Genomic DNA, 15,604 nt, shown 5'->3' on the forward strand with positions numbered 1-15,604 from the left:
GTAGGTCGTATCTGTCAAGCATTATAGAGACTCTGAATTTGGAAATCATACGAACTCTTTTCTCTTAGAGGTAAAAGTAGTACGATGCGGGAACCAGTCAATTATTCAATTTTCATGTAGGTATAAACTTATTTGTTATTTCTTCAACTTCTGTTGCCTATATATTTATTTTTAACCAATCGATAAAATCCGTCGTTTTCTTCCATGCCAAGTGTGTCGTTAAGCTAGTGGTATAAATTTATATAGATTTTCTACTTGCGTACATGATTTCTTTCTCTGTCACGATATTGTTAGCGGGAAATTCGAATTTACGTCATTTAGTTTGTAAACAACTTTTTTTCGGTCATGATAAGAACTACTAACTTAACTAATTTTATTGGTAATAGAGATTATTGGAAATGTACACCATCGGTTGCTTCCTAAAGAGGAATTGAGCTCGAGGATCCATGCAGGAATCTGCCAACTATTAACAGAAATAGATGTCAGTGTATGTTTCTGCTATAATAACTGTTAGAATATTTTATTTTGAGTGTTCAGATGCAAGTTTAGCTTATCTGCTTGCAATATACAATAAACCATAGTGTAGGTTTTGCAACCAAAGTCATAAAAAAATTACATAATCAGGCAAAAAAAATCATTGTGCCCTTTGCAACACAAAATCAAATTAGGGGCAATTAATTAATAGAACCAAATTTGAATTAGCCTTCCATACCACGTAATACTTAGCATACTACAAAGCATTACTTACATAAGAGTATTGTAAGTGTGTAAAATATTTTTTTTAAATGACATGTCAAAATTAGAAAAGAAAAAGTTATTTACATAGCTAGTCACTCACTAGAACAAGAGTAGCAGCACAAGGGATCTTTAGTCAGCGAATGGTGGATCTGTGGAAATCCCTCCCCAATATTCATTCTGTAGCTGAAGTCCCATCCTTAAATGCTTTTAAAAATAGCTTAAATTAGCATTAATCGGTGTAAAGTGCCCCTTAAGTTTTATCCTAGCTATAGTTTTTATTCTGTGCAACCGGATAACAGTGAGTTATCAACACAAAATACGCCAGAATTAGCTGATTGACGTCTAGGAAAAGGTATCGGGTATAAAGTTATTGCATAAAACACTGGTAAGCCATAAATCAATTAAAAAATAAATACTGTATTCGACCCAATAAGCGCCCATCCCCCTTTTTTTGAGGCCTCAATTTCAATTGTCCAGGCATATATATTAATGAAGACCAAAACTACACTCAACTGTATAGATTTGCAATAATTTCGTCTTATTAGCACCTTTTCATTTTTTTCAATTTTTTAAGCGTCCTGAGCTAATTAGGTCGAATACAGTAAATAATGAAATCATCTATATGGATTTCGTCTATATATATTTAAGTTATATTTAATGAGGTCTGAAAAAGGTTAGGGATTGAGGCCCTTTTGAGTTGTGTACAGTATCGTATGTATCATCCCCATCAATTGCCATGAACATTTAGGCGCTTACTCGGTTAAATATGATAATTATGTGTTACTGTAATTTGTTGTCAAAGTTGAGCGCAAAAATAAGTTATTTTTTGCATACAAAGGAAAAAAATAAGGGTATATGTGATCATAAAAAATGCAAGGGTACAAATAGAAGTATTTAGCTAATATAATTATGATTCTTTTTTAGGTTTCAGAAATAAAAAGAAAATGAACGAGAGTGCTAAGAAGAGGCGAGCCAGTAAGAGGAGGTCCAGTTTTGCTGCAAGTCGTGTCAAGCTACAGCAGTCTGGCGTCTCTGGAGGAGGTGTAACAACCATTTTTTTTCAATGAAAAGGAAATTACAATGTATATTCAGATTTTTCCTACATGAAAGTTTTTTAATGTTAGACTGAATAACAATTGGAAAAATCAGGAAATACTATTTAACTATAAGGCTACCATAACAGGTATATGAACTTAACCACTTTAGCTACAGAATTCATAGAGTCCATACCATGGTTTTATCAATCACTCAATGTTTTTTTGTTTTTTTTTTTTGTTATCATATTCGCTGTAATTAGCCCAAGACACTTATTAGTGAATTGAAATGAAAATTGTGAACAGGAAATCTTGCAGCCATATTTGAAGTCTTTCTGTACTCATGACACACAATATCTTTTATAGTAAACATGCATACCCGATATATGCATTTTAACCTTGGAGACATATTATTATGTCGTGATTCATATGTTAAAGATTCTAAAGTCCTTGTAATATGGGATACAATGCTGATGTCAGAGGCATCTTATGTAGTAAAACACAATTAAATCCATGGGAATGGGGGTGTTTATACAACTTTAACCCCTTCTCCGGGAAAGGGGAGATTTATTATTATCATGCATTACTTTATAAACTTTGTATTTTGCTTTAATTATACTGGTTAATTAAACAATTGTTCAATACCTATATATATACCTTGGTACAAGTCTATTTTTAGAAGAAAATTCAATGTTAACTCCTTAACACACAGTTTCATGGATCTTGAAAGGTCAGAAGAAATAAATATTGAGGGCAGCCATGAGGTCTTAGATTTAGCTCATTACTGCCATGGTATTCTGTATTTGTTAGTTGCCCTTGCAGGTAGCTGTTCATTGATTGTGACATCATTTGTTTGCAAACTTAACATCATACTTTTTTAGAGAAATGGCAGGTGTAAATTTCGCTCACATAAAAATGATGTCACAATAGATACCTACCTGTAAGGGAGGTGACCCTCTAATATTTTGAAAGATACAATACATTTTATTAGTACCAGTTTATTGAACAGTCTTATAGTTATTACCCCAATCATTATCAAGACAACAGTTGAAATGATATATTCATGTTCAATTTCATGTACGACTGGAATTATAACATTTCTTTCTTTTTGCAGATCTATATAAGTCAATAGATACCGACAAACCAGCTGATGAGAGATTGGCTTTGTTAACCAAATCATGTCTACAAGTAAGTACAGTAGTGCTATGCATATATTAGTGGTGGACTGATTATCGATTATAAACAAAAACTGGTAGATATGTCCTTTTCGATTCTGATTATTGATCATGAAAATCCAGAATCGAAAATTGATTATCAAATTGGTACAGTGTATGCAAGTAGTTTTAACTTTGACAAGAAGTTTAACAGAAATATCTTTTCAATTGGTGCTGGGTCACTTTTAAATCTACTTTCTACTCTCAACAGAAAATGAAACATTTTATGAGTATCTTAATTAAGACTTGAAGCGTTTGTGTAAATATTCCAATCCATACTGAAGAAAATATCAAGGAAAAGAAGAACAACAGCATATTTTTATTTCCAAAATATTATTTACCAGAAACTAATTGATTATCGATCAGTTTATGACTTTATGATTACAAACTGATAATCAATTATGATTTCAAACCAATTTCCCATCACTACAGCTGCTTATCCAAATTGTATCAGCTTTGAATCCCTTTCTCAATTCATGCATAAAATAACAAGCTGTACAATAAATTTATTGTGTCACCATGCTGATTTCTAGTGAGCGTGTCAGTGAATGTGGCTGAAAATATATGTACATTGCAAAATGGAAAAATATTTTGATTTTGCCTTTAGAATCTCCCAGATATTTTATTCGAACAAAAAATCGGGACCATATAATTTAATGTAAATAACGGAATTATTTGAATAACCATTATGCGTTTAGGTGGAGTCTACTGTAAATACAAATCTTTAGTTTAATAAGTACCAAAATGTCTACAATGTGTTAATATCATATTTGTATTTTATAAATGTTTGTGTTGACTGTATGTAGATCAGTAATGTTTATGTTTTAACAAATTATGTTGTAGTACACTCTACAGAAAATGGAAGAGGAAATGACAGATATTGATGATTTCCAGTCTTTGAAAAAGGAATGTAAGTTATTTTTATTCAATAAGAGATATTGTAACATGCGGACATATTCAGACTTATCATCTTTTATGTGTTTTAGTAATATTGAAGTGATAAAGGATGATATTGTTAAACCACATATACCAGTTATACAGTATATAAGCGAGGATCAATTCCACATAGTGTAAAACATTTATTGTGATTAAATGATAGTTAATGATAAAGATTTCTGGTACATGATAACATAGCCGCTTCTATATCATTAACACTAAACTCATTACTGTACATGAAATATTCTAAGATAATAGATTTTGATTGTAATAAATCACTTCAGTCAACAACTAAGACTTGAAATTATAAAATATATAAATAATAAATTGGTTGTCCCTACGGTAGAAATTGGATGTTTATTTAATAATATGTAATATACCGGTTTTACAACTATTGCCCCTACAGTGGAAGTTGAATGGCAGCCTCAATATTGTCCTAGTACATTTTGTTCAGGGGTGTACATGAATTTGATACTATTATACAACATCTATTGTACCTACAGTGGAAGTTGAATGGCAGCCTCCATATTGTCCTAGTACATTTTGTTCAGGGATGTACATGTATTTGATACTATTATACAACATCTATTGTACCTACAGTGGAAGTTGAATGGTAGCCTCCATATTGTCCTAGTACATTTTGTTCAGGGATGTACATGTATTTGATACTATTATACAACATCTATTGTACCTACAGTGGAAGTTGAATGGCAGTCTCCATATTGTCCTAGTACATTTTGTTCAGGGATGTACATGTATTTGATACTATTATACAACATCTATTGTACCTACAGTGGAAGTTGAATGGCAGTCTCCATATTGTCCTAGTACATTTTGTTCAGGGATGTACATGTATTTGATATTATTATACAACATCTATTGTACCTACAGTGAAAGTTGAATGGTAGCCTCCATATTGTCCTAGTACATTTTGTTCAGGGGTGTACATGTATTTGATACTATTATACAACATCTATTGTACCTACAGTGGAAGTTGAATGGCAGTCTCCATATTGTCCTAGTACATTTTGTTCAGGGATGTACATGTATTTGATACTATTATACAACAACTATTGCCCCTACAGTGGAAGTTGAATGGTAGCCTCCATATTGTCCTAGTACATTTTGTTCAGGGGTGTACATGAATTTGATACTATTATACAACATCTATTGTATCTACAGTGGAAGTTGAATGGCAGTCTCCATATTGTCCTAGTACATTTTGTTCAGGGGTGTACATGTATTTGATACTATTATACAACATCTATTGTACCTACAGTGGAAGTTGAATGGCAGCCTCCATATTGTCCTAGTACATTTTGTCCAGGGATGTACATGTATTTGATACTATTATACAACATCTATTGTACCTACAGTGGAAGTTGAATGGCAGCCTCCATATTGTCCTAGTACATTTTGTTCAGGGATGTACATGTATTTGATACTATTATACAACAACTATTGTACCTATAGTGGAAGTTGAATGGTAGCCTCCATATTGTCCTAGTACATTTTGTTCAGGGGTGTACATGAATTTGATACTATTATACAACATCTATTGTACCTACAGTGGAAGTTGAATGGCAGCCTCCATATTGTCCTAGTACATTTTGTTCAGGGATGTACATGTATTTGATACTATTATACAACATCTATTGTACCTACAGTGGAAGTTGAATGGCAGCCTCCATATTGTCCTAGTACATTTTGTCCAGGGATGTACATGTATTTGATACTATTATACAACATCTATTGTACCTACAGTGGAAGTTGAATGGCAGCCTCCATATTGTCCTAGTACATTTTGTCCAGGGATGTACATATATTAGATACTATATACAACATCTATTGTACCTACAGTGGAAGTTGAATGGCAGCCTCCATATTGTCCTAGTACATTTTGTTCAGGGGTGTACATGTATTTGATACTATTATACAACATCTATTGTACCTACAGTGGAAGTTGAATGGCAGCCTCCATATTGTCCTAGTACATTTTGTTCAGGGATGTACATGTATTTGATACTATTATACAACATCTATTGTACCTACAGTGGAAGTTGAATGGCAGTCTCCATATTGTCCTAGTACATTTTGTTCAGGGATGTACATGTATTTGATACTATTATACAACATTTATTGTACCTACAGTGGAAGAGGCAGTTTTGAGGAAGGTAGCGGCATTGGAAGAGAAAGATGTGTTCAAAAGAGCTACTCAAGAAAAGAAGTAGGTCTTACATAAATATATAAATTTATTTAAAAAAAAAAGAGATAGATACTTGTATGTTTATAACCTGTGAAATTATGAAATTCAAGTCACTCGCTTCTTTGATATAAATAGAATAAAAATGCATGTCAGTACATATCACTTGATTTTCTTTCAACATTAGGTTTAAACATTAGTAAACAAATTATACTGATACTATGGAAAGGGAAATTAATTTACTTCTTGATCAACTTCAACTAGCAGTTACTGAAGTTTTTTTAAAATTTTGGTGTAGTTTGTTTTACGTCCCATCACCAGCTAAGTTTATTTAAGGACATGGCAAGTTATAGATAGTATCTGGTGAACTGCCACTGGTCTATGGTCAATACCTGGTAACTGTGTAGTTTTAACTCACAACACAAAGATGTTAATAATACTGTATTAGACCCAATAAGTGCCCATGTCCCTATAAGCGCCCTTCACCCTTCTGAGGCCTCAATTTCAATTGCCCAGACAAATTTTGAAATTTTTAACTCCCTGAGCGCTTATTGGGTAGAATACGGTATGTTAACTTCACCATCATGGACTCTTTTATCTGTTTTGACGAGTTAAGTATTCATGTGTTTGCAGACGTGCACCTAATCCCATCAACTTAGAGATGGACCAGACGATTGTGGAAATGGAGGATAAAATCAAACGGTACATTTTATGATAGATTGAAGTTTTAATGATATCTCTCATGGACTGTTGTTTCGTGTTTACTCATGCACCCCTGAAATTCCAAAATTGACTATTCCAGGCTTTGACCTAGAAGAAGCTAAATGCATCTTCAGAGGTGAATGGGTTGACTTGAACTGTTTGACCATGTTGAATTTTTTCCTGTTATCTTGGTCCAGACCAAGCTTTATACTAGTTATTTAAACTTACTAAAAAAACTGAAATAATCTCAACTCAAATCTTTACAATGAAATCATGTACATTGAATTCCATTATAGGAGGCAAAAAGGGTTCTTGTAAAATGTTGTCAATTTGTAATCACTGTGGTTTTTTTTAAATATTATATCAAATCAGTTGCACAAGCTTATTTTGGAGATGTATACATAGTGTATAAGTAATGTCCCAGTCTGAGGGAAAAAAATTGTTAAAATTATTTGTTGTGATATAGATCTGCTATCAATTTTTCTACTCAGTCATATAATGATTACATTTGCATAGTCCTCAAATAAATCTGGATGTTTTCATTCCACAGTTAAGACCGTCTTATGTGTCTTTCCAAGGGACCATTACAAAATAGTCACATAAGACAGGGAGTCAGTTAGTTTCCTTGTTGGTAGTATCCATTGTGACATCATTATTTCGTGAGCGCGATTCACATCATTTTCTCTGAAAATTATGACTTACACATGATGTCACAATCAAAACCTACCGGCAAGTGCAGATAATTCTGTAATATGCAATATATCAATTAAGCTTTTTTTTTTTTTTAAATCAACAATGAAAAAAAAAAATGGAAAAAAAACAACAACTAAAAAATGATTTTATTTTTTTTGTTTAAATCAAAAATCATTTAGTAATAAATTACAAGCAGACGTACAGTGATGTTTGTTTTAAAACCGTAGTCAAGAATAAAATTATATCTGGAGGGGATGTAATTTCGGTAAAAATCGCAATATTTTGCAATTTTTCAAAAAATATAATTCTTTCATATTCAGAATGCAGGAGGAGTTGGTAGCATGGGATGAACTTTTCAACAGATTGGATAAAGAATTAGATGATTTGTAAGTACTACAATTAGGAATTCAAAGAAAATCACGTTTTCTTCAATATTAGATATTTTATAAAAGAAGGAAAGATATAAGACTAAAATTCATATTATCTGAGACTGTAGTCTGAGATTTTCAAACTCCTAAGTGTCCTTGAAATACATAAGAATTTGACTTCTTTGGAAAGGGGATACATTCCACCTATTTTCTTTTCTACCTTTTACAGTTCTAACAAAGAACAAGATATTGCTGACTGTGATGTTCCGTTTTACATAAAGAAACAATCAGAAGATTTCATGGCACCCAAAATGGATTACAACAGCATGCTGTCAGATTTGGACAAAGACATGAAAGAAACCAAGTTTTATGTTAGTGTCTATGTTTTATATACAGTATTTGATCCAATGTAGAAGTCAAAATATATTATCTCAAGCCCTGCATCTCTTTCAGGCTGTGACTAGGTACTAACTGGCAGTTAAACTGCAGGTCAGTGGTTTTTCTCTGGATACTCTGGACTGGCTTTCCATCTCCTCATAAACCAAGCACATTAAAAAACGTATAAATTTGCTCTTATCATTTTTTTTTTTTTTAAATTATCACATGGTTTGGTAGTTTATTGACCGATTGGCAGTTAAATGTAGCCACATATCATGCTCACATAGGCACTTCTAGCCATTCTGTATTTGCAGATTACAGATTATCTGTCCTTGTGAGTAGATATTGATTGTGACATCATGTATGCAAGTGTAATGACATACTTTTCAGAGAGAACGATGTGAATTGTGTTCACAAAATAATGATGTAACAATCAATACCTACCCGCAAGGAAGCAAACTCTGTAATATGCAAAGAGAGAATTCAATGTCCATCAGATATATTAGTCATTTACTTCTTTGTCAGATTAATAAGCTCAGAGCTCTGAAATGCTATGATATTGCACTTGTATCTGTTAGTCCCCCTGTGTATTGATATGTAGTTTATTTATTTCTTTGTCAGATAAATGAGTTCAGAAATGCTATGGTATTGTACTTGTATCTGTTAGTCCCCCTGTATATTGATATGTAGTTTATTTTCTCTCCAGATAAACCAACTCTGCACAGCCACAAAGACTATACAAAGAGCTAGTGACACTGCTACCAAAATCCTTGAAAAACAAATGCCAAAATTGCGTAAGTAACTGAGGATAATTAATGGTTTTTGCTTTAGATATAGATTTCTCTTTTCCTGGACAGGAATGAGACGAGGGATCTTAACTCTCAAAGCCTTGTGTATGACAACTTTAAAGCAATCTTACATCATGGGTAACTTTAGGTTGCACCATTTTGTGTCTTTAAAGTGAATAGTCGGGCAAAGAAAACCAGTCTAAATGCGTTCATTGGCCTTCCAAAAGTTCTCACATATTAATAGGACGGTCAAGTTCTGCTTGGTTTCCCAATTCTGACCATTAAAGTAAAGAAAAGTTGAAAGCATTGAAAGCGAGGCTACATGGAAATGTAACCACAGACATAGTGAGGCAGGAGGACGATTTAGAATTCCCATACTTTAAATTAATTTCTTCGTACGCAAACAGATTTTGACGAGAGATTTTATTTTTCTATTTCATAAGAAATAATTCTGGATACATTCACACCATTTTTACCAACTTTAGCCATCCTTGCCCGACTGTTCACTTTAATAAACGTGTCACGTATCACTTATGCAAGCAAAGATGACGTAAACTCAATGAATCGTCGTCTTTGTGACGTCATTTCATTATTGTGGTGTTGTTATAATACTTTTACCGTGACATCATGATACTGTTATTGTGACGCCATACATTTGTTGAGCACATGCAAAGATCTTGTGTAGCTTGTTTTTACCCTAGGGTGAGATAGAAAAATCTCACATCGGTAAAACTGTTGATATTGCTGTCTGGGGTAAGAGATTCTTCTTTCTCACCACAAAGGGGTTGAAATATTCTATTAACCTCATCTGAGAACAATGGAAAAAAATCTTGTCATAGGCAAATCTTCTTATCAGTAAAAACTGGTTTCCGAATAGAATTCTTACTTTGCTGCCATGCTGTCTTTCAAGTATAGTGTTGGTTTGAATTACTTCTCTTTATCTGCTATCATCAGTAGCAATTCAAACACACTGGGGATTGGGATCAAGAACATTACAATGTAATTATCTGTGTTTGGTTTTATCAAATGGGATGGGAAAAATAAAATTTAATTATGCCATATTAACTGCGATTATAATCAATTGGTTGAATTTGTCATCGAGTGATTAAATTGAGAGGCATACAATTGCAATCAGTTGATTGTTAGATTATTGATAATGCCCCTTTTACTCAAGGAATCAGTATCTGGACATATTACCACAACTCCTCCAACTCTTTGTTGTGAGTTTGAAATCCACATTGGACAGTCGTCACTTTCATAATAATATTGATTAAAGGTCCACTGTTTTTTCTCTGGACTTTCCTCCATCTTCTAAATGGCACATACTAAGTGACTGGCTGTTAATAAGACATAAACAAAAATATTAAAAACAAACAATCAAAATTTACATCAATATTTATTAATTGTCAATGCAACAGATTAAGTTACACAATTGATAACATAAACAAAGTAATCAAAAAAACAAACACACAATTAAAATATAATAGTTAATATATATGACACAGTATGTATATCCATGGCACAAACACAAGTAAAATGATAGCATTGTCACATTAATCATACATATTGAAGTCCATTGTTAAACAATTTGGTCAACATAATGTATGCTCTGTGTATAAGGTAAATATACCTTTTATCATTTCCAATTAAAAATGGCCAAAATTTAAATTTTAATACATGTATGTTCCTCTTCTTAATATTTTGAAGAAAGAAATTGATGGTTGAGTATGTATGTACATGTATATATTTGTAAGTTAAGTACAGATTGTAGAATTGTCACAAAAAAACTAACTTTGACTATGTTATTCATTTTATCACAGACAAGGAAGTGTTTCATGGTACAGCTTCAGAAGATACTCCACGAAGACTGATAGAACGGATGACTACCTTTCCTAGCAGATGAAGTGTGAAGTGTCATGCATTGTATGTGGCTATATAAACTTTTAACACCTCATTGTGCATAAGTTTCTGTTGGTTGACAATTTGTCCGAAACATTTTCCTCATATTTCATTTACAAGTTGAACATAAACAGGGTTTTAACATGCCAAACTTCAGGTTTGTTAATTAGTTATTTGAATTCATATATATATTCATATATATTCATATAAGTCAGAAAATTGGAATGTCAGAAATACATAAATGTACAGTGTGAGATTCAAATATTGTAACAGAATTTCAATGTTCCTTTAAATAGAAAAAAAAAATGATTTAAACTTAAATCACCAGTAAATAAACTAAAATCACAAGTAAATGTACCACGACATTCTGTTTTACCCTTGTATAAAAAATTAAGAAAAATAAAATGTCAACATGTGTATGCAAGCTTCTATCATTGTATAAAGATGCTTTAAAAGTATCAGCAGCACAGGCAGCATTATCCTACATGAAATATTCATACAAAAAAAGACCAGACTAGATAATTATATATACTGTAAGCCTTTTATATCATTCATACACAATGATAAATTTTAAAGCGTTTCTGAAGTGGAAGAACAACAATATTCATATATGTAGCAAAGACAATAACAGTGCAAACTTAAGCATATCACATAACTTATGCATATAACAAAACAGTGACTACACCATTAGAGCCAGATTGTGAAATTTTAAATTGCTCAAATTTTATTTACTCTCTTTTACCTATAATCACAAAAATTTTCACACACATGGATATTCAGCTATATAGCATATTTGAACACTGATGGTGTAATATTGCATATAATTTTACTATACATGTACAGGTTTCAAAATGCAATGTCAGATGATTTCTTTTCAGTTTTCTTTCAACACAAAATTCCGGCACATCCTAAATGAATACTGCATCTTTTCATCGGTTAAAAAATAACAACTTTGACCTAAAACATCAGATTTCAATTTTGATAAATTTGTGATCAGGTTAAAAGATAATACATGTATATATTTATCTGTCATTTATTATTGCACAAAATAAATTTTCCTAACTACAATACAGTCCCATATACATGTATAAAACTTTAAATAATGGAATTTAAAATTACACACTATGTTGGATATGGTATAAAGGAAAAGGTAACACAATTGATTTTTCAATAATTTGCAAAAGAATAAAATGCATCATATTACAATTATAATATTTTAAAGTATTCTACATTGAAAATAGCTAATATAAGTAAAATGTACAGGCTGGACGGATATATATCAACATTATATTTTAGGCTGTTTTCGATTATACAGTTTGACTGGTTGGACCGTGTTGTTCGTTTATGAATTAAAGATAGATCTGGTGATTTTATATTGTTTTCAGACGAGCTTTGACACAGTCCTCACAAGCCTGTATCAAAAACCTCAGGTCCATCAGGATTTATACTTGAAATTATTACCAAGCACTTTAACCTGGTTGTTCCGAGTAAATAATGCACCATGTACATTGTCCTTGACATTGTAAAGTTATTCATATCCAATATGAATGTCTTCAGGAATTGAATAAAAATTTTAGCATTACAAGTAAAAAAGATGTTTTGCATTATTTTTCCAAATATTATAAAAAAAAAATCATCTTCCTTGCTAAAATTTTTCTCAAATGTGCTACATGAATATAACAATATCAAAATGTTATGCTAGTCCAAAAAACCTTAAAAAAAAACCCAGGATGCTGACATGGACACAGTAATTGTACTTAGATTGGTGCAAAGTTTAGTGCAATCAAATTTTAGCACAAAATTGATTATGAACAGCTGGTTAACACAATGATAAATTTGAGCTTTCAATTGTTTTTCTAATTAACTGGGTTAAATATGGTATTTCATTTCTAAAATACCAAAATTTACTGGTTTTAAATACGGTATTTAATTTCCTATATACCAGAATTTACTGGGTTAAATAGAATATATCATTTCTAAATACCATAATTAACTGGTTTAAATATGGTATATAATTTCTAGAATACCAGAACCTACTGGGTTAAATACGGTATTTCATTTCTTAAATACCAGAATTTACTGGGTTAAATACGGTATTTCATTTCTTAAATACCAGAGTTTACTGGCTTAAATACGTTATTTCTTTTCCAAAATACCAGAATTTACTGGTTTAAATATGGTATTTCATTTCTAAAATGCCAGAATTAACTGGGTTAAAAATGGTATATAATTTCAAAAATTCCAGAACTTACAGGGTTAAAGGCCCATTACCTTTCCGGAGCAAAATATAAAGGTTTCTTAAAAAACATTAATAACACCAGAAAATGCATACCGATGATCTAAAATAAGGTTACGACACCAAACATATGCAAGATTGCCTGCGTAATATATGAAAACCGTAGAGAGTCAATTCGCTGTTTTGCCGTCTGGCGCAGTAATAGTCAACTACCGCGCGGTATTTAGGACGACGGCAGGAAACATAATACGACCCGCGTTATGAAAATAAACATTTTATTTATTTTAATCAAATCGTTCAGAAGGTGATGATAAATGTAGTATTAACGGTAAGTTAATAATTTTTAGGACTCTACAAAATTATCGATCTTGTTTTACATTCCCATTTTAAAAATTAAAAGCCGTTTCGGAAAGGTAGTGGGCCTTTAAATAAGGTATTTCATTTCTAAAATACACGCTGTACCAGAATTTACTGGGTTAAATATGGTATTTCATTTCTTAAATACCAGAATTTATGTATGGAAATAAAATGAACACTTTAATTCAGTATTATCAAAAAGGCACACCACATCAATTTTTCCTCCTTACTACATCACTTCTAAAACATACATGTTCATTGATTTTTCTTTTTGTTATCTGTTGATTTCAGCATTGTGTTTCCAACAAACAAACCTACAAAAAAAATAATATTGAAATGCAAAAAAATTGGTAAGTTATCAAGAATTGATCCTCAGTAACCCAATGTCATTATTAACTCATTCACCCCTAAACATTCGGAATGAACTCTACCGGCCTTTGAATTAGAAGAGTTCAAATCTGTATTCAGTGATGATTGAGTTAAGGATACAGTATCACATGGGTTACTGAGGATGCAGGAGTTAGAATAATACATAGGTGGAAGTTGATTTACTTCAAGTTGGTAAAAGTTAAAACTAGACATAGGTGGAAGTTGATTTACTTCAAGTTGGTAAAAGTTAAAACTAGACATAGGTGGAAGTTGATTTACTTCAAGTTGCTAAAAGTTAAAACTAGACATAATGTGTTCTAGTGTATTCAAAATATTCTTGAAAAACACAAACTAAAACCATTTCAAAATATAATATATATTGCAAAGAAAAGAGAATACACTGAAATTTATATTACTGCATAGCTGGTTATTTTCGCTGGAAAATTATTTATAAAGTTTTGCGAGACATTGGTTCAGTCACAGAAATTTGATCTGCGAAAAATTGAGAATTGAATGAATGATATTCCTTTATAGCCAAATCACGAAATTTCAAAACTGATAAAATTTAATTTTCTCGAAAATTCTGCCCCACAAAAATAATTGACAATACGGTATGCCACATTAATTTATTCAAATAATCAATTGATTTCATAAACTGGATGGAACAAAGATTACATAACAAGTGTCCTGATTAGATACATCAATATCGAGTTGTTCCAAGGACATTATTTGAATAGTAAAATTACCTATAACAAGCAACCCAAGAACACCAGAAGACAATGGTATTACAACGGCATAGACTCTGGGCATGAAGAAGTGGTGGATCATCTGGCTCTCGTCGATGAAAGGCTGCATATGGACAGGTAAAAAATAGTAAAGGCAATTGTAAACTCGTCAATGAAACGCTGGAGAGGTAAAAAACAAGGAAAGTAAATATATAAAGTACAAACGTATTGGACAAGAAATTACACAGTATTAAAGGGACATGAACCTAAATAAACCATGTAAATTTGAGTAAAATACATATTTAAGACGTGTCAGATACCTTACTAAGTAATATATATCAGTTTTTGTGAAAATGTGTCAAATAAAATAATTATAATGGAAATTCCATCTTTCTGTATTTTGAAACGGCCCAGTTGAATAGTAGTGTTGAACTTTAGTGACCTCCCACAATGCACTGCGCAAATTAAATGAATGTAAACAAAATATAGGGTCAAAAACGTGGGTGAAGTGAACACAAACTAATTCCGATAGAAAACAAGAGTATGTCAAAGAGTCAGTAACATGCGCGATTGTTAAAGTAGGTAAATGTAAATGGATCGCTGAAATGCAAGAGACGGGGGCAACTTCCCACTTTATACTTGCGTGATGTACATATATGTGCAATAAGTCAAGAACCTCCCTTCGCTGTGCCCCATCAAATGAAAAGTCTTGTTTGACTTTTGACTTATCATTCTTACACAAAATACAAATTGTTTTATAAAAAATCTGTATCAACAAATATGGCTTAAAGTTCATTTGTCAACCATCGTAAATTAGACAAGAGGCCCATGGGCCTTAACGGTCATCTGACTATTAGTACAACATAGTTGTTTAAAGATTTTAGCCTATTTGCCGCCTGTGACCTTGAATGAAGGTCAAGGTCATTCATTTGAACAAACTTGATAGCCCTTCATCCCAGCATGT

At 32.0% G+C, this 15,604-nt stretch overlaps 1 protein-coding gene across 3 annotated transcripts; it reads left to right on the forward strand.

Annotated features, from left to right (window-relative positions):
* Positions 1-4: 4 nt before the first annotated feature.
* Positions 5-12,546, forward strand: LOC138321561 (kinetochore-associated protein DSN1 homolog). Of its 3 annotated transcripts, XM_069265316.1 has the most exons (11): positions 5-116; positions 1,663-1,779; positions 2,887-2,960; positions 3,830-3,896; positions 6,074-6,149; positions 6,759-6,827; positions 7,841-7,906; positions 8,118-8,259; positions 8,973-9,060; positions 10,875-10,977; positions 12,339-12,546. In XM_069265316.1, exons 2-10 carry the CDS (start codon positions 1,683-1,685, stop codon positions 10,955-10,957), a joined length of 762 nt encoding a protein of 253 aa, XP_069121417.1. In that variant the 5' UTR covers positions 5-116; positions 1,663-1,682; the 3' UTR covers positions 10,958-10,977; positions 12,339-12,546. The 3 variants fall into 3 exon arrangements, with proteins under 3 accessions (XP_069121417.1, XP_069121415.1, XP_069121416.1); XM_069265314.1 differs by having other exon boundaries at positions 10,875-12,546; XM_069265315.1 differs by having other exon boundaries at positions 101-120; positions 10,875-12,546.
* The last annotated feature ends 3,058 nt before the right edge of the window (positions 12,547-15,604 follow it).

Source organism: Argopecten irradians, chromosome 4 (genome assembly GCF_041381155.1).
Source record: "Argopecten irradians isolate NY chromosome 4, Ai_NY, whole genome shotgun sequence".
Classification (NCBI taxonomy): domain Eukaryota; kingdom Metazoa; phylum Mollusca; class Bivalvia; order Pectinida; family Pectinidae; genus Argopecten; species Argopecten irradians.

What these genes read in the sequence shown, in the direction of transcription:
- LOC138321561 (XM_069265314.1), top strand. Translation starts at nt 1,683, where the DNA reads ATGAACGAGAGTGCTAAGAAGAGGCGAGCCAGTAAGAGGAGGTCCAGT. An exon ending in CCAGTCTTTGAAAAAGGAAT is followed by an intron (nt 3,897 to 6,073) that starts GTAAGTTATTTT and finishes TTGTACCTACAG; the next exon opens with TGGAAGAGGCAGTTTTGAGG. An exon ending in AAAACAAATGCCAAAATTGC is followed by an intron (nt 9,061 to 10,874) that starts GTAAGTAACTGA and finishes ATTTTATCACAG; the next exon opens with ACAAGGAAGTGTTTCATGGT.